We start from the raw sequence: 21,824 nt of genomic DNA on the forward strand, positions 1-21,824 counted from the left end.
CACGTTTTTTATGGAGCATCCTTTGTTCGTGCGCGCATCTGTCTGATGCTCATTTTTTGCCGAAGGTATGATTACTGGGAACGGTTAATTCAGCCTGCCAAACGAGAAACAAATATCGGCAAGCATCGTCCAGGAAGTAGTAACGGTTAGATATTAATTTTCGCCATGCGGTTTTTGACGTTTGGCTATAGCTGATGTACGACTTTCGTTGAGGAATCGTTTACACATTATGATAATCGGTCCGACCAACAATTATCAGCCTCAGAACCGGTTCACCCTCGATCGCACGAAAAGGTTCGATTCGCGAATAGCCTTGACGCCTTCTGTAATGCAGACCTAAAATTGCATAATAAATTAGCTACTTAAATTTTAATCAAGTGTCGTCGGGTCGTGAGGCTCATCAGCCTTGAGGTCCAAGTCTATAAGTTTAGACACGGAAAGTAGAAGAGAAATCGAAGATGAAAATATACGAAGAGTAACGTGTACTTCTGGTACATTCATCGTATGCCTAGAGGTTCGTGGAAGTACCTCAAGATTCTTCCACTAGAAAGTACCATCCGCTCGTCTAGGTATCCGATGGCTCAGCTATTCAAGCACATTCACTGCAAGTTGGATCGGAAACTTGAGATATAAATAGTTCTGACGAAACAAACGACCGACGTTACTCGTATAACACGCCAGTACAACCAACGATGCTACATTTCTCCGACCTACAATTTCGTTACGAAACGATCGATGATTTATCGGAGAACGCTACTTACAACCACGCCTGCCTTGGTCGTGATCTTGATCTTGATCTTACTCTCCTTCCAGTACTGTTCATTGATGCCAAGAGCTCCTGCGAGTACAGCAACCGCGGAGAGTAAAAGGCTGAAATCTTGATCGTTAAGGTCTCATGTAACGCACCGAGGCCACGCCCTGACAATTTCGGAAACCGCAAGCCACGCTGCTTCGGAAACTTGTCGATGACGTGAGCATAAGTTAATTTGACGACTCGCCAGGCTAAGCGAAGAGTATTATAATTGCCAAATTTCCAGATACCTCACTCTGCGCCATAGCAGACATTTTCTGTTTTGTTCTTTTTTTTTCTTTGGTATAGTGCAATTTGCATCGCTGTTAAACTCAACAAAGAAGATAGAGGATCCGGAGTGCGTTACAGGTTCGATTATCTTTTACTAGTTTTTTTTTTCTAGCAACGCTGCCGAACCGGTTTCGACGAGCGATTCTCGATTAGTGCCTTTAGAAGCAATTGGGAACGGATTACAGAAAACGTGATATCACAATATATTACTCCCTACGGCGATCAATGGATTAGAGAATAGCTCTATACTACTCACTCACATCGGTGACTGAAAAGCGAGAGTTACGTTACTGATTTGCTCCAGACAGCTGGCCATGAAAAAAGATTTAACTTTCGATTCGGACATGGGTTGCATTCTTCAGCGCGAGATAGCTTGCCGCTGGATATAGTATTGGATGAACTAATGAACCACCTCACCAGGTGGTTGTGGAATCGGCGATCTTCAATCGATATAAGTTGGACGCTTTTTTTCCTTTCATCTTCTTCATCGTCTTTTTATTTCCTAAACGAAATGGGCATCGAATAAGTGGGGAGCTGTCTGCCTCGTCTCGTATACTCGTCCGTAGAAATATTCGGTGACATTTACAGGCTTGACCGTGTGCGTTTATGTGTGCGTGTAGTTTAATCTACCAAAGTTTGGGTATAAAAGGTTGCTGGTCTGCGATGGAAGGTATCAGTCGTTCTCAGTGCTCAGTACGCTTTACTCAACAAACATGAACACATTCGTAATCGCTCTCTTCGCCCTGATCGCCGGAGCTTCGGCTGCCGCGGTCCGAGAATTGGAGAAGGAAGTCCCCATCTTGAGCCAATTCCAGGAGAACAACGTTGACGGATCCTTCAAATCGGGATTCGAGACTGGCAACGGAATCTCACAGGAAGAGAAAGGATACCTGGTCAACGCTGGCCAGAAGGACGAAGCCCAAGTCATTGAGGGTTCTGCCAGGTGGACCGCCCCGGACGGCACCCCCGTCGAACTAAAATGGCTGGCCGGACCCGAAGGTGTCCAATTCCAGGGAACCCACCTCCCAGTCGCCCCACCAGCACCAGAAATTCCTTTGGCAATCCAGCGCAGCTTGGACTGGAACAAAGCTCACCCCAACGAGGAGTCCCAACCCAAGCTCCAGTAAGAACCTCCACGACGGCAGAAGCTCCAACGATGAAGCCCAGTCAATTTTTAACCCGATGACTACTCTCAATACCTGTGTTAACTACACACTCACACCTATACTTACACAAAAACACACACACACCTACACAAATACACACATTTCGTATGTTAATTGCCTGTGAATAAATTCTCTTTTGACATAGAATACAACATCATTTTACTTTCACTGTATATTAAGCACACTTGTACTCGACTCTCGCACAAATGCTCGAATATATATCCTTTGATATAATTCGATCGGACAATCACCCGTTTCATTTGTCCATCTTTCTCGTATTGGAACTCATCGTTTCATCTCTTGACGTCGTAATTTGAACGACATTGTGGTTTTGTTACGTGACAACGTTGAGACAGTACCATTGTTATCGAATCGATTGTGTATCGATTGAAATCGATCATCGTAGACGAATATGCTAGAAAGATTAATAATCGCTATACTTTGAGCTTATAGCTGAATTCAAACTTAGCAAGCCTTTTATTAGCTGGTATTCGGTAGATTGAAATCAAGAACCTTCCTGATCACAGACTCCTCTTTTCGTGCTCTTTATCGCCAGCTGTTCTCTGGTTGTTTAGTGTTTATAGTTATTACTCAGTTTTACTTTTTGTATAACGAGAGATGCTTTAGAACGACCAAGTAGTCGGTCCACGCCCATATTAGCTACGGACTATGCAACGTTTTATGCCAGTTTCACTAATGCTAATTAGTGACCACTCGTCGTTAGGATATGTACGAAAACTTCTTTTCAGGTATAATAAGTACGGGAGTCAATTACCGAGCGCATCTGAGCCCCACCGAAATTATGCCTACTCGCCAACTTTATGCTCCGCGTCTTAAGCTGTACTTCAATTTCAGTCTAGGAATTAGACGCAATTACCCAACTTCGATTTTACACCCTTAGGTTTATCTATAGCTCGAATGTAGGTAGATGAATGCTTTATATTATACGAGTCGATAATTTCAGGATTGGTTACTCTTCATTGTATCGTCTGCTTTTGAAAGACGTGCTCGTAATAACTGCGTTCGGAGACCAGAAACGATCGAGGGGGGAATAAGTCAAGCAGACTCAGTTATACTGCCAAGTAATTATTAAGTGCGCAATCGGGTACTTGTGTCTTCGGCGTAGACCCAAAGCGTATTTCTGAAGTTAAATGTTACGTCTTTTCATCAATTATGGACATTAAGATACCTTTAATCAGTTTTAATAGCGATTATTCTGAAGTATGAATCGAGAATTTACGCTCTTCGGAATCGAGAAACCTTCATCTACCAACTAATTGCTCAACGTTTCCTCGAACATTCTCAAGATCTTTGAGAAAGTACAATCGCCATAAATCGTGGATAGTCCAAATCTTACACAACTCCGACTTACTCGTATTTGCCAGTGTCAGCCTCTCGTTTTTTCGAAATCAGATTCTGCAGAACGAATCAAATTTTCGATGAGTGGAATACTTTCGTATGAAATGAAAACAGAAAAAGAAACGATGTTCGATATTTGAAATCAATAGTCATCCAAGTATTTCGTGGAATTAGGAGGCTGGGAATTTAAACCCTATTTTCCATGGGAAAGCGATTCAGCGTAATTAACTTTTTTGTTAAATGCAAAACTACAAATGTTGTCATTTTAGATGCGTTAATTCCTTGAACAAACGTAGAACGGAACTTTTTTACTCAAAGACACGTCAAATGAATGATGCGTCGTAATTTATAACCAGGTAAAAATTGACAGAAAGTTGATTAATTTCCCTTTCGAGTCGGATTCCATTTCGTCCTCGTTGCCAAGGACTGATATTTTTAAATTAAATTCATCACCTTCGAAATAAACGGTATTTCTCATACTGCACAAACCAGGAATCGCGAAGTTACTGATCCCATACAGCAGGGAGGGGCCGTTTGATTACCGTAATTTACATGAACCAGTATCACGCCATGCGTTCGTTAATATTCCGATTAACATGACAAGTCCTGCGACGAGATTCGGGACCGCCTATAAAAGCCGGGTGCCACCAGGACACAGCCATCACTTCCAGCTATTGCTTCTAACGTCCCGACTAGCACCTGTAATAGATAAATGGCATCTTTGGTCTAGGCAGTCAAGCTGCGATAGATATAAATAACAAATCACGGTCAGGCTGGTGATCTTTGGAATCTTATTTGTACGAGAGCAAAAAATTAAGTAGAGAATAACCCAGAACTGTCTTCTCATTCCATTGCTGCAGGTGAATCATCATGAACAGCGTCCTTCTAACAACTCTTGTAATTGTCGTCGTAGCTTCGGTCGCAAGCTCGGCTGATTTGTATCCTTATCCCCTTTCTATTGATAAACCGGAAGAACCCCTTTCCCGTTTTCCCGGGACTGAATTTGAAACTGCGACCGGGATTGCTGACTTGAAAACAGAGCAAAAGGACGAGGCCAAGGTGGTTCTATCCCCCTGAACCACGGCGGATGGTACTAAGCTGGACTCGTTGCCGATCGCGGACGAGAATGGTGCCAATGTTCAGGGAGCCGACCTTTCCACGCAACCACAACATGAAGAAGTACCAGAACCCGTTCGACGATGTCTTGATTGGATCGCTGCCCACCCTCCTGAAGAATAATCCACTTCCAAGGGAAAGTTTTAGGTTCCCGGTGAAAATTTTTATACCAATTAACGTTGTGAAATGAACGATTATTGAATATTATTATAAACAAATGTATCTAAGTTGTATCGTTTTGTTCTTGAAACTCTGATTGATGACCATGGCGGTCGAATTGCCGGTGCCATTTGTGAATTGTTAAGACAGAAAGGCGCCTCAATTTCACCAAGTTAATGACTCCATCAGTGAGATGCCGGCGTTATTAGCTAATTATTGAACAATTAACGTATTCAAACCTCGCGTATAATCCGCGGGGATCGCGGTAAAAATAAAATTCGAGTTACGCATGGATAATATTCAATGGCACAAAGTCCACTTATTCTTCCATTCAAAAATTGAAAGATTCGCGTAGGCCCTGGTCAAGTATTAATTGCTTCTCCGCTTACCGATCCGCTCGAGGCGCAAATTCGTTAGCCAGTTTGGCATCCGTTTGATTGCATGATTGCGGTGATGATTTTAATCCTCGAAGTGTTATGAATGGGAGATTATTCACCCACTCGACATAACTGAAACTTATGACGCTGGAATATAAAAAATAATAATAATAATAATAATAATAATAATAATAACAATAGAGAGATGTGAAAATAAGAAAAGTAAAAAAGGCGGTACATTGATTTGGAATTGAGGTCGAAGATCGCTTTTGCTCTCCTGCAAGGAGAATTTCGCAATTACCATACTGCGAAAGTTTTGCTAATAGCTCTGCGGCCGAAGAGTGTAGACGGGTTATGCATGAAAGTACAGGCTGCGGTACCCGCAAGAGATCCTCTTCAGGTGCCGGACGCACGTGTTAGTAAAAGCGAAGGTAAACGTATACGCGGCTCTGTCGGTAGTCTTAGCACCTCTTGTAACTAGCAACTAAAGACAACGTAGGATCCTCCTCGTAGAGACAACCGCATGACCTCCTTCTGGTATACGCAAATCGGGTCTTGCGATAGTCATCATTCATTATCCTTGACGTACCAAACATGCTTCGAAACAACACGCCTGGCACAATATTCTGAAATATTGGCTGGAAATGAAAATCACATCTCTTTTTTTCCATCCAACACAAACCATACAATTATCGACCTGAGAAGCTTCGACGTTCTATTCCTTTGGAGAGATAAAGAAACAACAAACTGCGGAATCACCTAATTCGGTATCGGTACAATACAACGAAAGCCAACGGGTTTTCCTGAGCACTTGGTTGGAACACGTGAGCCGTTTTCTCATCCTCGCGAAAGACCTTGTCCTTAATTCCCACCCACGCTCAGGCCGAAGAGTGTTGAGCTATCCTTAAGCCATTACGGGTTCACGATAGTTCGAAGTCGTGCAACGTTCGCAAGATTCCATTTGCGTGTTTTCAACGATCGGATACATCCCAATCACCCGTAGACGACGACTTCGGACCATCGTGAAAGAGGCACGAGGATCTTGGATTTGGAATAGAAGTGTAAAGACTGCGTGAAATGGTTACTAAAGTTTTACGGAACAGGCAGAAACTGCGCTTTATTTATCAACATACAAGCTAACGGTCACCCATGGTTAATGGAGGACGGAAAAAACTCATTCGTAAGTCTTCTTGAGCTCGGCCTCCTCGTTGTAGGGATGATCCTTGGCCCATTCGAGAGCCCTGGCGATGTAGGGGGGAAGTTCAGGGGCTGGTGGGGCGACTGGCAAGTGAGCGCCCTCGACTCTGGAGCCGTTCTCGTCGGCGATGTATAAGGTCTTGATGAGGGTGCCGTCGGGAGCCGTGTACGAAACCTCCCCCTGGATAACCTGGATGACGCTGTTGTCGGGGCCAGCCTTGGCGGAGCCAGCTTCATTTTGGGTGATGCCGTTGCCGGACCAGCTGTTCTGGAACTCGCCATTCAAACCAACATCCTGAGACTGGCTTTCGATGGGAGCGTCCTTGTCGAGTCCTGCAGCTGCGAAAGCGGCTCCGAAGAGCATCGTGACGAAGATCTGTAAGTTTAATAAACGGTTTTAGTCGGTCGGCTGTAGCCAATCAGGGTTAATTGAGGCCATCAGCTGTGCAATTTAGTCAATAAATCTCGAGGGGGTGATAAAATCTCTCCTTTCAACGATCAATTTATCTAACTTAATATCCCGGTGAAGAAATTTTTGGTAGATTATTTATACGAAAGAACTGTTTAAAGAGAACAACGATTTATATCTACAACAATTTCACTGCTGCTGGTTGTATATTATGTATATGTTGTATAACGGTGAGTAAACACCGCTCGTAATCCATTCACAACGTACAAGAGTGTTCATGATGAAGCTGGGAGGACTGCTCAGGATTAACTGTACTAAACTTGAATCGAAAATTGCTTATATACCCACCCATCTCGACGATTCGTAATGGACGTTGTTCAACGCAACCAAAGGTCAGTGAAAATATTCTAGGTTTATCGGGTCTTGCGCAAGCTTACCACAAGCCCAAATGAATTCGATTGCGGTATGAGTATAAAATTCAGGCTCTCGCATTAAAGCGGCAGCGTTGAAACCTCGTCGTTTAAGTCCATTTGCATACGTGTCTTACCACGTATAAAAAACTTATCACTTTCAAACTATTCGTATGGATTTGTACGCTTGAACATAAATAGAAAGAAAAACACGGAAGTCGGAGGAAGTGTATCGATTACGTGAAGTAAGAATTCATAACGATGCAAGTAATAATGGGCAAAATTCTTACAGATTTTATTTGTTATTGACCTTAGACGTGGCGTAAATAAGCCCAAAACCTTTCTAATAACGATCTTGAAATTAATTATGAAGTGTGAATAACGGTTTATGGACAACAAGAATATAATGTATTGGAAAAAAATCGTCAAGGATTTACGCAAATTTGAAATGTTCCAACTCCTGAAGTTTTATTTAAAATAAGAAGCGAATATTTCTTATGTTCGATGATAACATCTGCAAACTTAATCATGATATTATTTTGAATGATGCTATGACATAAATAATTGCGAAAAAAATTGTATAAATACGCATTACTGTAAAAGGTTACCGCGATGCAGAAATACGAAGCATACCGCTGCAAGGACACATAAGATGGCGAACGTGCGTCCTGCAGATCTCTTTGACATTATAAAAAATCTACGAATTACGAATTGAAACGTAAAACTGGTAATCACGATTACCTCGCTAATACGGAAGCGAATAATTAAATTTCTTGAACTTAATCCTCACCCATTGATCTTCAGTTGACATTATACTAACAGAGTTCAAACAAGCTTCTAGTCCGTCTAGCAAATTCGAAATTATTCAATCTTCGGACAATCCTTACTGTTCCGCGCTAACGATAGCATGTAAATACCATTTGCCACATTAAACCGAGTCATAAAACCTTCAAGTCGATAGATAAGAGGTTCAATTTTCCGCCTGGTCCCTGCGATTGGAGTCAAGACCTTGGCGCTTCGTACGCTTGGTAAGGTTGTGCTCCGAAAACGTCGATCAGGCCGACCTCCTCAAAGGATCTCGATTAACGGTTCTCTTAGTATTTCATCGGTTCACTGGCACATTCACTGGCTCTAACGCATACCCCAGAATTCACCGTGGTTGGGTCAACGTTCGCCTATTTAATTATATATTCCGCAAAGCGGTTTATCGTCTCAATCATATGCGGTGCACCAGTTAACATCGAGCGTTATTAAGCACCGTGCGTGGCGAATCGTCGGTTAGGGTTACCGCAGGGTGAATAATCATGTGAAATCCACAAAGTATAGTTTTCAATTTTTAATACATTTTTTTGTTCTTTATCGTACAGACAATTTGCTGTGCTTTTGCATTGACTCTTTTGTTTTTATATCATCGCGTACAGTGTGTATGGTTTTGTGTATATATATATATATATATATATATGCATATCTATATCTATATGCATACGTGTATGTAGTAAAAGTAATAAATATGTACAACATTTTAACCAATGTTAGTATATCGTAGGCACTGGGGGTGGCTCTGGCTGGACGGGGACTCGCTGGGTCAGGTCAGGGGTGGATCCGGATCAAACTTGGTTCTCATCTTCCTTCGAAGGGTGGGCCGCGTTCCACTCAAGGGCCTTCTGGATGGCATCGGGAATTGGCGGGGAGGTTGGCAAGTGCGCACCCTCCGGCTGGAAGCCCTCCTCCCCAGCCTTGTAGGTCAGGGAAATGACGACCCCGTCTTCGCCGGTGTAGCTGTATCCACCCTGGACGGCAGTGCTCTCGTTCTCGGCGCCGGCGTTCACCACGGAACCTTCCTCCTCGGCCTTAATTCCGTTCGCCGATTCGTAGCTCCATTTGTAGGAACCGTCGGGGTTCGGTCCATCCTGGGTTTGGGCGACGATGGCGATCGGCTCGTCGGCGGGTCGCGCTAAAGCGCAGGCCGTCAGGGCGAGAAGTGTTACCTGGAGGACAAAGTGGGCGGTTAGATTACGTCGCCGTTTCGTTGTGGCAGAGTTTTTTTTTAAGGATCGCTCAAGAATACACCGCAAGAGATCAACGCGGATCAAGGATAAATCGATTCGTAGGGTAACAAATCACTGTCGGATGGACGGTCGAGATTGACTCTTTGTACGTTAAGGCTTCGAAAGGACGACGTGGATGCTCCTGGTGATTTATGGATTGTCGTTTTATTTTGCCGCTTGACGTCATCGCGCGTCGACGAGCAGTGCCCGTTCAATCGTATTTAATTGTTATGGGGCGAAATTTTATTTTGCATGGGACACCTCGCGGAGGACCACGACGACACCCGGATCCATAAACTGGAAGCCAAATCGCGACTACAAGATCCTCGGCACTCGATGACACCACAGATTTATTATATCCAACTTTAAGGTGTTCTCATTGTCGATTATATAGTTCCCGACCGCTCGGAAATGAATAATCCAATCTAGCACTGTTATACTGAACCGAGACGCGGCACCAAAAAGACTGCGAGGATGGTCTAAAAGACAATGAGTCCCGAAGACAGTGCCTCTTCGCTTACCAATGCCGTGTACATGATGCAGTCGTAATCGCCAACAGCAAGTGTTTGTCAAGTAGGTAAGCCGTCGGCATATTTATACCCCCGAAGGCATCACCAACACCGTCGTCCCGACGCCACCGACGTCGGCATATGGCTTAACACCACCTGCACTTTGACTTACGCATGAATAATCCATACACACGACCACGCGCACGTCTCGTCCCAAGTACCAACAAGGGCACACCAGGCATCGCTTACATACAAGTGTCGAAAGTGTGCGAGGATGGAAGCCGATGACAGACGTGTTGGTATCGTTAGGCGCCTCCACACATGGAAAACGGCGAACAACACACGTCGTTGAAACACCGAGAGATCTGGAAGCTGCGACGAGGGGATGCGGAGATACGGAGGTAGGTACAAACCTCCAGAGATCGCCGTACGTCGTATGAGTCGTTAAATGTCATCGGGTCTCCAATAAGGAAGGCTTACTCAATTGTCATATATAAATACTTTTCTATCGACATTTATTTTCCACTGCAATTTTTCTCGTTTCAACCATACTCGTATATTCTTCTTCTGGACAACCGTCCGTACGCCTCAGAACGCCGATGCATCAATTTCTTGGGCGTCGAGACGTCGAGCGATTCCTGGATGATATACATTATTTTCATACCAACATGTCGTTCCGTTCAATTGGAACGGGTTCAAAGCTATAGAAATTTCAGTTTCGCTCAAGCTCGGAAGCTGAGCGCTTATTCTCAAAAGGCACCTGCTACAAGGGGAACGAATTCATTCGTGTCAAGCTGGGCGCTCCGCGGCGTTATTGTATTCAAAATTAGCATCGTGTCTCTCTAGAGCTACTGCTTCCCAAAGCCTACTTCAGATATCCGTTTCAACCCCGCTTTTGAACACGCCAGACTTATTGTCAGACCTGCGAAATTCCTTCCTGTCAGATGCTTGCTAAGCACTATAAATTTATCTAACAGAAAACTCTTTTTCTTTAAGCAAGATATCGAAGTTGGGCAACATCCCGCGTTGCTGTGGTTATCCTTACATCGTCAGAATTTATTTGCACGTTCGTCTCTATCGGGCTGTTTCCATCGGCTGGTGACTCAGGGTCTTCAGCTTTTAGAGCGTGGACCTCATTTCGAGTTGATGGATTGAAAACTCGTAATCTCTTGACAGTTTCTACTTTTCTACCTTTCATCTGAAAATACCGTGTAAATTCTGATCTTCGTCTCTGTTATGCTCGATTCTCGATACACTGCGTCAGACCACGTAAGAATTACTTCCTAAAATTATAATATATTGAATGAAAGAAATTCATTCTCGACGTTTAGCTGCTAATTAAGCATCAACAATATAACATTTTTCACCTCAACGACTCATTTTGGCGGAAGTTGTGTGCATAATGTGTGTTGTCTATTAACAGCCTGCTTCTATAACGTGTTCTTGACTCGTTAATTCGCACTTTCTTCCTGCTGGTATGATAGTTTACTGCATTACATATATCTCATAATTTTCTACAAACATCGGTAGTCAGTTACAACAATAACGGGTCACGTAATTGTGCACAAGTATTTTGACATACTAATTCCAACCGTCGATAATACTATTCAATTAGGTTCCAGCACGTAACCGTTTTTATTTTTTCAACAAGATAGTTGTAATCCCACTGCATCGTTAGACCCTCTTGAATATGGGATTATCGATTGTCCGTCGGCATATCGCCAAAGGCAGGATTATTTTGATAGGCAGATAAGGTGAGGAAAGATCCTTTGAGTAATCGGCAAAGTTTCGCCGCGTGGTCCATCGCTTCTGTTACGTAAACAGCATATACTCTGCACGAATGGTTTACGGTCGTGTTATGTCTATTTCATTGTCACTTTCATTCGGCGTTGGCGTCGGCGTCGAGACGCAGAGCGTATAAAATGCGCAAAGATACACCGCTGCCGCTTCGATAGCACACAGACATTCGCTGATGCAATCGCAACGTAGGTATGTTAATCGCATCCTCGAATAGGTACGCGGTAAGTTTAATGTATAGTCCTATAACCATGATCAAATATCGTTGCAAAACCGGCGTACGGAACGTTTGCCAAACAATGGTTGAACCTTTCATGCTATCACTCGAAAAAAATCTTGCCATAGCGAGGGAACTTTTTTTTTAGTACAAAAATGGATGTCGAATTCCAAAGTTGAGCTTCTCGTACTCATTTTCGGTCGTGAATTACCGAGCAACGTTGAATGCAGTTTTTTTCAAGTATAATACAAAAATTATTCTTCACGGTTACGAATCCCTACGGGCAATGTAGCATCTAACGGTTAGGGTAGACCAACAAACAAGGCCGACGAGTTAACGCAGGATTTGCACTTCCAGTTCTACAGCTTGTCGGAATGCCCATTTTTCATCGTTGCTATTTCTTGCAAGCGTAGATGTTTACTTTTTATACGGCGCCAACTTCTTGCTTCGAAGCCTCCTCAGTCTCGCGCTGACTTCTCAAGGACGAAGATCCGGAAGATAGTCTCCGATCGATTGAGCTCTTACACTGCATTGCTTTATAATCCATACGTATCTACTTAAATAGCTATGTATTCTGGTTTGCTGGTTTGAATTTGCGATATAACCTTTATTTTTCGACTTCTAGAGATAGACTGATGACCGAAGCAGGCTATAACAGTTAAATTAAACTAATCATAATCATTCCAAATATGAACTGAAGATTCATAATCCATTTTGTGAAAGAAATTATCATGATCCCTGATTGTGGTCAAACACATTTCTAATAATCGACTTACAATTAGTAAGTAGGTATGTCCTGAAACGGAATATATCAAGTTAAAGGTCTGATCGAAAAAATACGATAATTGGGTTAATTGAAAACCGTATCCTCTTTATTAAAAAATACGAATCGATGAATTAGGTTTTAACCAACACACAACTCAGTTGTAAGTCTTTCTGAGCTCGGCCTCCTCGTTGTAGGGATGATCCTTGGCCCATGCGAGAGCCCTGGCGATGTAGGGGGGAAGTTCCGGGGCGACTGGCAAATGGGCACCTTCGGCTCTGAAGCCGTTCTCGTCGGCGATGTATCGGGTTTGTATGGGGGTGCCGTCGGGAGCCGTGTACGAAACCTGTCCCTCAATAGTTTGGACGACAGTGTTTTCGGGGCCTGGCTTGACGGAGCCAGATTCATCGACGAGGATGTTGTTGCCGGACCAGCTGTTTTTGAAAGCACCCCCAAAATCGGTCTCCAGAACTTGACTGTCGATGGACGCGTCCTTGTCGAGACCAGCGGCGCAGGCCGCTCCGAAGAGCATCACAAAAAACAGCTGCGAAAGAGAAAAATCGTATATCATTAATGATAATTCACGACGCTAAAGATTTCGGATCTACAAATACTTGTCAAGTCGGGACTTGGAGTGCGGTTACGAATACTGAAAGTAAACTTACAGCGGAGTTCATGTTGACAGTTCGGCTGAATAATGCTTTGTATTTTACTACGGATTTCGACAGGACTTTTATAGTCATCCTCTCGCATACTCGCTAGTGGAGGGGCAAATGTCAGGCATTCTCTTGAAAAAATAAAAAACTAAAACCTGCTTAAAAATTTTATCGTAATACCATTTCCGAAAATTCTAATTACCGACGAGGTTTGCACGTACAAACCCAAGATCTCCGTCGCCACCCTGATACCATACTCAAACAGTTGTGACGGTGCACAAAAAATCTTCTAAAATCTGCCAAATTAGTACAATTCAGGCTGCAATTTGATTTTCTTAGAAAATCCAGGTACAAGTTCGAAAAAGTTCATCGTTTTACATAGCTAGTTGACGAGTAATAAAGAAATGTTATACAAAAATTCAGACCCCTTAGAGTAGTATTCAAAGGCTGATAAAGCGCTTACTTTGTGTTGATATTCACACTGCAACGGCCAAATGACTAGTGATAAACTGCAAAGAGCAAAGTTTCTTCAGATTCGTACGCCATATGGCTATTTTAGAATCACCGAGTTTCGCACAATACCGAATAACTAATGTCCGGAGTGATATTTAAACGACGAATTATGTTCGACGTTGTCGTTTTTCAAGGAACTCAATGAACAGAACTTGCTTTGGAATGCCGTTCCAACTTCCAAATCTTCTTGGAGATTTTTTTTCTACTTTTGACTAGCTACGGAAGAACACTCAGCCACAAATATTCAACAGTGACAATGAATTACCAACTGCTGAGCAAACAACCGTCGAACTTCTTAAAATTTGACGCAGAATCCCGTACGACTTGACCGTGCTGCGTTATGCAGAGATTGAAGAACTCATTGCGACAGCCTGTGCGAAAAATTATTTCGCGCGGTTGACATTTTTTTTTGTCCATTGTTTCATTTAGTAGAATGCATGACATTTACCCCACCCTGCAAATTCGATTCAAATATCATTGGACAAACCCTGTCGAATTCCGGAGTGTTGCAATTCCCGAATATAACACGAAACCCCTGCAGTGAGTATTTCAGCCCATAGCATTCATTGGCTACAGCTATCTTTATCTTGAGCAGGGCCCCAATTCGCTGGCTTCGATCCAGCGATCACACTTGTTCGATAAATCTTGTTCACTACATGTTCTTTGGAGCCGCCAGCGATGCAAATCCTGTTAAGAACGCAGACATCGGAAATAGAGTTCGGCAAGATGTGAGTTTGAAGGGTAATTTCCAGCAGAGTTGTACAGGTAGAAGCTTCTATGTCTTCTATAGACGTAGCTACTCACCGTTTCTTGAAATAAAATAATAGTACATGGAAGCATTTTGCAACAGAAGGCTTGCCTTCTGTAAAAAATAATTCTACACGTTTGAATTGGCTCGAAGAACACGAAATTGATATCGAAGCATAACCAGACGCTCTGCCTTTGTTTAAAGATTAGCCAAGTCTGCATAACGCCTGCAGTATACGTCAACAGCATGATTCTTCGCTGCGCATTAAAACTTGTTTATTGAAAAATTATAGGTATAGATATCCCGGGGTACGATGGTCAGACCTTGTTGTCCAAGCTGAGAGTTATGCGTAATTGGTCGGGTCATTTTGTAGTCCGGTGTAAATAATTGCGACTGCAGTCAAATTGAAGTGTTGTTTTCATCCGGCAAGGTCCAGGACTGCAGACGCCGGAGTGCCACGAAGATCAGATGATCGCCAATTGTTTCTTCGCTGTAAGATAATACATGCACACGACTGATTCGCGGCATAAAATTGGTTCTCCGATACTCAGGTGGGTATAATTGTTACCCTGAGGTTCATACACGCCGTAGATAAACTGTCTTCCTGCCTACAAGCCAATCGCGACGAAAGATATATATTCATTCTTAAAAACAATCCCTGAAAATGATCGCGTGAAACAAAAAGAAGTTGAGCAAAAGTCAGAATCCTCTTGGATAAAAAAGATCGGACTGGTATGATGGGCCAAGGACTTTCCGGATCGGGCGATGCAATAGATGATATACGTATTATATCCTTTCCAAATCTTTTGCGCAGAATATCCAACGCCGATTCAAAAAGGCGGGGAAAAAGTTTTCGGAAAAAAAATCATCGTACAGTCCCAAATCAGATTCCTGGACCTTTGGTGGGCCATTTCTCAACCTTCGACATTCTCTGCAGGCCACGTCCCGATGGCACCGTCATCTTGTCCTTGGTCACTTTTACTGGCGTTGAAAAACTCGAGGGAGGGGATGTTTTAGGGTGATTCGAAGTGACGAAATTTTTGCACATTACATTGTGCTAATTGCAGGTTAGGTGTGAATTAGAAATAATACGACGAGCTCTCCGACCGCGGAGTTTGCCCCACCTTGGGAGATGGATAGGTTTTACTGGCAATTTGACCCGCGCACTGCAACAGTGTGTACATCGGGTGTTGTTGTAAATGAAAGTATAAATTCAAATTCGGCTCGTTTACATCGCGATGCCTCAGGCGTGCAGCTTCTTGCGCTGCGGCTAGAACCGTTTACTTTTATATGTCAAGGTCGTCCTCCGCAGTTTTTATTCCCCACTCGCGTAAACGTACCTGCACGGCCTCATCTTCACGCGAGTCTCGTCTCTGCAGGCTACCCTCGGGCCCGAGGCGTAAAAAATGGTCGATCGACACCGCCGCGACGTCGTCTGTCCATCCATCCATCCATCCATCCATCCATCGATGTGCCCACGTGCCCATAACTCCATTATTAAGCATGCAGCGGCTGCCTGCTTGCCACAAGTCGGCTTTTTCCCACTTGACATTTACTTGCGGTACCTACGCTGATTGTGAGATCACTTCTCGACCTCGTGCAGGCTCGTGTAATAACCGCCATCTTGGTTCCCGGGGTTGCAGTACGGCCATGAGGGGTAACCCAGTTACCACATACCAGAAAGACACCTGAAATTGCAATATTTCGGTACCACCATTTTTTTCCAGTCCTTCGGGGAGGTCATTCGCAGTCCAGTTCCAAAATTTCGGCCGGAGTCTGCAGTAGCTTCGGTTGCCATCTCCAATTTATGGTATAAGTCGGATAATGTCGATCATTGTCAAAAAATTACGAGGATTATTTTTGGTAAAAAATAGAAAAATAGGCCAGTCATTTGACAAAAATAAATTCAAAATGGAGGCCAAAGCTGCCACAGAAACTAGTTAAAATTTCGGATTTAGACTACCAGTCACCCCCCACCCAAGGATTGGAAAAAGAAATTAACGATATTTATTTACTGCAATTTTAAATGCAGATTTCGATTGGATTAAGCCTCACCCCTTCAATTTCGAACCCTTGGGTGACACCGAAGCCTCAAGGCCGGGGGAAATGAATGGAAAAAGGGATCTCGCCACCGACACTCAAGTCGCAGCCCGGCTGATCGAAGATTAACTCGCGTTACTTGTTCTACCAGTAACACAATACCATTAGTCCACGGAGATCTTGCAGATCATCCGCGCGATATCATGAACTGTACACCTTATACTCGTCGCTAATACGTAATAAGGGTACGATCAGCTCGTGTCTTTCTCGATTATCAGTCTCGGTTACCCAATCTGCGTAACTCTAAACCATATGCACGTTCCGGCCTTGCCGACGTCTACGCGTTACTATTACATATAGAATCAAATTCGCCTCGCTGTATTGTCCGTCCGGCGAATTTTGAGAAATTTCAGGGCCTTCGATCCCACGAAATTCAATCTCCATCGCGAACCGAAACGAAATCCATGAATACCTGTATCCAAATGTATCCTTTACACTCGCTCCGAATCGTACATATCAGTATAAATGTTCACGCCTCGTAGTCACCTGCAATCAGGCCCAATTTCGCCAGCGTTGAGCGCTAATTAAGTCGCGAACAAGCGTAGTTACGCACAACTACGATCATTAGCAAAATGTGAAAACGACAAATTTCCGTTCCGTTTCCGCAGGGCGACCTGTGGGCACCTTCCTATCGAATAAAGATTACATCAAAGCGAAAAAAATAACGCAAAAAGGTTTATGGTGTGAAGTTTTTTTGGCAATTGCACAATGGTGAGTATCGTACGACCCGGAGGTCTGTTGGAGTTTCGCCAAAGGATTGGGCGGTAAATAACTCGGTTCACCCAGGCGTGAGAAAACTGCGTAACTTTTAATTATCTGGAACGAAAAATGCCCCCCGGTATTAGACGATTCTCAATTCTCGCAGCAGCTTGGCTCGCGTAAATTACCAGGTAAAATAATATCGCAACGGGAATACGCCGCGAATACGTGGCCTTCTGATCCCGCGATCGCTAATTCGCAGTCGATGATTGGCACAGCCTTGAGGAGCATCGCGATTCTCCCTAATCGAAGCAGCCTGCCATACCGGCGAGAAGATACGGTAGTCTGTTCTAGGAGCCAATTAATTCCCCCCCCCCCCCCCCCCCCTTGTCTTCGTCGCGATCGTCGACGTTATTTACTTGGCACTTACCTGCTGGCCCGGTGAATGTGTAAGACACGTAATTCAACTTTCGTTTTCGAGATATTGATCTACGAGCCACGCATTTCATTCAAGAGTAATTAATACTTTGTAATGAAAATTGGAGAGAAATTTGCGCAGCTTGCTAAGTCGTTTCGAAGAAGTTCCACGTTTTTCCAATTATTCTCTGCATTCTGCGGATAACCAAAATTTCCGAATCGATCTAGGAATACCCTCGATGTTCGAGGAAATTTCATCATGCAGGTAATTCAAATGTCATTGCTGCAACTTTTACTTTCGGTATGTGATATATTCGTTTTTTGAAATCTTTCCGTCTCTTTCATTCTGCTTTGTTGCGAAAAACTTCGATTATCCAAGTTGCTGGGTGATGAATTGCAGAATTGTCTTACACAGTGATAAATGAAAAAAAATAAAAAATAAACACCGGCGAGTATAAAATCTACGGTGAAATAGATTATCTTCTACTTCCGCCGACTTGTTTTCGACCATCTTTCGAATTTAACAAAAATAAACAAAAGTCAAAAAAGGGTACAATCTGTTGGGAAAGAAATGAAAAAACATCAAACTTGAAACTTGAAACGGACGTCTACTCATTCAGTATTGAAAAACAAAGAACAATTGAAGATCTAATCGCAGGACGAAAATTCTGCACCACCACGAACACGTGGAAAAATTTCAAGAGTGAAAGGTAAAAATTTGAGTATTCGGAAAAAGGTAGTAAAAAAAATTTTCAGGATATATACGAGTATATCCAATAGTTTTTTAAATTTAAATTTCGATTACCGCAAATAATTTATGTCTGCAGCAGCATAGTAAGCTTTCATAGAGCGAGATAAAGTTGATGGTAAAAAAAACTGGGTAATAATCAGAAGAAACTGGTTGGTTGTTAAGCCGCTACCAAACTGTGCATGCATGAAGCATTGAACGGATAGCTGCACGTCGATAATGAACTTTTGATATTCATGTGTATAATCAAAGTTTTTGTTTCATTTTTTCTTCCGACTAACTGGGGGTAATTGATTGGGGACCGAATGGGTATTACTATGTAAAACAGTCCTGATGGGAAACAGACTCTCGAGATGCGAGGAAAAAAGGCCAATAAAATAATACTCGTCTCGCATTCCGATGGTTACGAAATAACCGCCCGGAGCTGTCCAAGGGTGGGGTAAACGTCACGTGTACCTAAAAGAGGAATAATTCGACCGGCTACGACTTCCAGCTGGCGTTATGACAGAGCTTATCCTCCGTGGATACCGAAAATAAATAGATGCTCTGTATTCATTACCCTGTACCCAACGACAAACCAGTTTGGTGGGTCTACGAGGTGCCTGCGTGACATTTTACGGCTAGACTCACATACACGGACACACACCATGCGTTTCAAATTTGTGGAAGGCTTTGTCCGAGGGGGCGATCAGTTTACTATATAAGCTCGAGGGGAAGCTGATTCAGTCAGATCAGGTTCATCCTCTGTCCCATCATGAACACTTTATTGGTAAGCCCTTCGCTTATAACGTGATATAAAGTCATCTACGCAGTTACCATTTTCCGACGATCGTTTCTGCCGCGTTGATTCTTCGCTCAATCTGCAACTGTGGAACGCGATTACACTGAGAAAAATCATCTCGTTTATATAATCTACTTTGTTCTGATTTTCAATATCGTGAAAAATTTTTTTAATACCGTAGAAGTAGCATTACTATGTAACTTTATGCTCTGATCATCGCGGTGATATCTTACACTTCAGCTAATGTCAAGCTGACCGAGTCTATCGGTGCAGTGCGAATGTGACGTGAACCGAACAATTGGTTTGTGGATATCTTGTATCAGTTGGGATTTTTGAGATTGAAATTAAAAAAACACTGTTTTAAAAACACAGATTAGTGTCTTTTCCAACGCGGTAATAACGAAAAACTAAACCCCGTGACGTATGACTGTTTTTTCCCACTAATTGTAGTTCCGAAACGTGACATTGCGCGCCAGTTCTTTTTACTTTAGTGGTATCGTAATAACGAATAATTATGTTGTTTTCAGGTATTCACTGTCTTCTTCGCTGGCGCCTGCATGGCCGACGTTTCCCACGTCGTAGGCGCGCATAAATCAGCTGAAATCCTGGAGCAGTTCCAGGACGCAGATCCTGCGGGAAATTTCCGTGCCGCATTCAAGACGGAAAACGGCATCTTCTCCCAAATGGAGAGTAACGCTGAGGGGGAAATGCGGGGGGAATATCACTACACCGATCCTGAAGGCAAGCCCGTCGATGTGACCTGGGTAGCTGGCCGCAATGGATATGTTGCTGCAGGACCGTCCATCCCGGCTGTCCCAGAATCCGTGGTCAAAGCCCTGAAGTACATCGAGGAACACCCCTACAAAGAGTCCGTCGAAAAGAAGTTCTAATTTCACCAGCTAAACCGATTTCGGCACGATAATATAATAATATAGACGATATATACAATAGTTCTAAAAATTTATATGTTCGAATAAATTTTACTCTGCGTTTCAATCCTGTCATTTTTTTCTAAAACAGTTTGAAAAACCTGCAGAATTTCGATTAATTCGATCAGCTTAAATCGACCCTCTAATATTCGAATGTCATTTCTCTCAGTCAGCGAAGATTCATACACTTTTGTGAATTTTTTTCTTTCGATGAAAATTAATACGTCAAATAAGCTTCGAGATTCAATAAGCTTCGGTCTCAGTTTCGGACTTTCGACGTTTTCGTAATGTACGGGAGATCGGCTCTCTCGAAAGAGAGAATGGACCGGACGGCTTCGGAAAGGTATCCGCTAATTTGCTCGTCCAACAGGTGGTTCGATACGACGAAATTCGACGGCTGTTTAGGCTTAGTTACCGACCTCGGGTTCGCCGGAATCAAGTTAGCGAACGTCGAGATATCGACGCCGAAACTCCGTCGACAAGTTGAATTCCTCGGTGATTCGGATCCTCGGATGTTCACTGCAGAATTAACGATCGAATACACAGCTGCTGAATGTCGATAACGAAATTGGCCATTCGGAATCCCTCTGGCTAATCGATCGTCGGGCGAGATCTCGAAAATTATTTCACCATGCCGCGGATCAACTTGTAGAGCGTATTCCCAGCTGATTGTCGTGAGAAATTTAAGCTGAAGGTAATCGGCTCGTCTTCCCCCGAGAGCCAGAAGAAAGTCGGGTTCATTGACACAGAGACGATCGCCATCGTTGTTACACCCGAAGTTACCTTATCGGGTGGCAACGGATGCACGCTTTAATTTACCTTATTAATTTCTACCTGCACCTGGCCAGGCAATTAGGTATGCCTCGAACACTGCATCCTCGAGCAACGACGATAAGCGGTGCATTAAATTTTAATTACGACATGTCGCGCTGACCGATGCTCATTTTATAATGTTCAAAGATGCACTTTCGAAATTTCCTGATTCACTCAAGTGGTATCACCGGTTCATCCTCCTCACGACTCGTATCTCTTCGTGTCATTGGCCAAGATGTGCATCTGATAAGAATAAGACTCTGATTTTTATCAACCTTTAGGACGAAAACGACGCGTCTGCTGACGAGATTTCGAGCATTACCATAAAATGCACGCTGCAATTTCGTAAAGCTGCGAAAAAAAATCTCACTCTATGTCGTGGGAAACGTTGAAAAATCTAGTGAAAACATTTGCGTGTTATTTCACTTCGTGTACAAGCAATAAATCATTCTCTACCTCAAGCCAGCGCGGACTGGAACTAAAACATAAACGGTCGTCTTGATAGATTCCCTTCAGGATCATTTCTACAAGCATCTTATTACAGCTTCATTATTTGAAGCAAGAAACCAGGACATTGTTTTGACATATCAAATTACTCCGGTCCTCGTTCTCATCGATTATAATCCACAGATAGATCGGCCAATTTCAAGATGTCGTGACAAGGAAGCTCGCATTCTGGATGAGAGCGCAGGATCAGGAAACTGAACTTTCTCTCTCTCTCTCTCTCTGCCTCGGCTGCAAATCTCATCCCGAGATCGAAAGAGAAGAAGAAAAAGAGGAGAAAAGAATGAAAGAACCCGCTCCGCCCCTTT

General features: G+C 43.3%; 4 protein-coding genes across 5 annotated transcripts; 2 read left to right on the plus strand and 2 right to left on the minus strand.

The window, feature by feature from the left end:
• Positions 1-1,740: 1,740 nt before the first annotated feature.
• Positions 1,741-2,394, plus strand: LOC124411733 (endocuticle structural glycoprotein SgAbd-2-like). Its single transcript, XM_046891077.1, has one exon. It carries the CDS (start codon positions 1,795-1,797, stop codon positions 2,206-2,208), a length of 414 nt encoding a protein of 137 aa, XP_046747033.1. The 5' UTR covers positions 1,741-1,794; the 3' UTR covers positions 2,209-2,394.
• Positions 2,395-6,354: 3,960 nt separating this feature from the next.
• On the minus strand, positions 6,355-13,393 carry LOC124413051 (endocuticle structural glycoprotein SgAbd-2-like). Of its 2 annotated transcripts, XM_046893375.1 has the most exons (4): positions 13,274-13,366; positions 13,047-13,152; positions 8,411-8,414; positions 6,355-6,718 (listed from the first exon to the last, which is right to left on the minus strand). In XM_046893375.1, the coding sequence occupies exons 1-4, from the start codon at positions 13,349-13,351 to the stop codon at positions 6,433-6,435; spliced, it is 474 nt and encodes a 157-aa protein (XP_046749331.1). In that variant the 5' UTR covers positions 13,352-13,366; the 3' UTR covers positions 6,355-6,432. The 2 variants fall into 2 exon arrangements, with proteins under 2 accessions (XP_046749331.1, XP_046749340.1); XM_046893384.1 differs by lacking the exons at positions 6,355-6,718; positions 8,411-8,414 and having other exon boundaries at positions 12,698-13,152; positions 13,274-13,393.
• LOC124413064 (endocuticle structural glycoprotein SgAbd-1-like) lies at positions 8,750-9,948 on the minus strand. The gene is made up of 2 exons (XM_046893396.1): positions 9,844-9,948; positions 8,750-9,262 (listed from the first exon to the last, which is right to left on the minus strand). The coding sequence occupies exons 1-2, from the start codon at positions 9,856-9,858 to the stop codon at positions 8,882-8,884; spliced, it is 396 nt and encodes a 131-aa protein (XP_046749352.1). The 5' UTR covers positions 9,859-9,948; the 3' UTR covers positions 8,750-8,881.
• Positions 13,394-19,023: 5,630 nt separating the features above from the next.
• LOC124413072 (larval cuticle protein LCP-17-like) lies at positions 19,024-20,266 on the plus strand. The gene is made up of 2 exons (XM_046893407.1): positions 19,024-19,258; positions 19,798-20,266. Exons 1-2 carry the CDS (start codon positions 19,244-19,246, stop codon positions 20,158-20,160), a joined length of 378 nt encoding a protein of 125 aa, XP_046749363.1. The 5' UTR covers positions 19,024-19,243; the 3' UTR covers positions 20,161-20,266.
• The last annotated feature ends 1,558 nt before the right edge of the window (positions 20,267-21,824 follow it).

The sequence above is a fragment of the Diprion similis genome, chromosome 2 (assembly GCF_021155765.1).
Source record: "Diprion similis isolate iyDipSimi1 chromosome 2, iyDipSimi1.1, whole genome shotgun sequence".
Taxonomy (NCBI): Eukaryota; Metazoa; Arthropoda; class Insecta; order Hymenoptera; family Diprionidae; genus Diprion; species Diprion similis.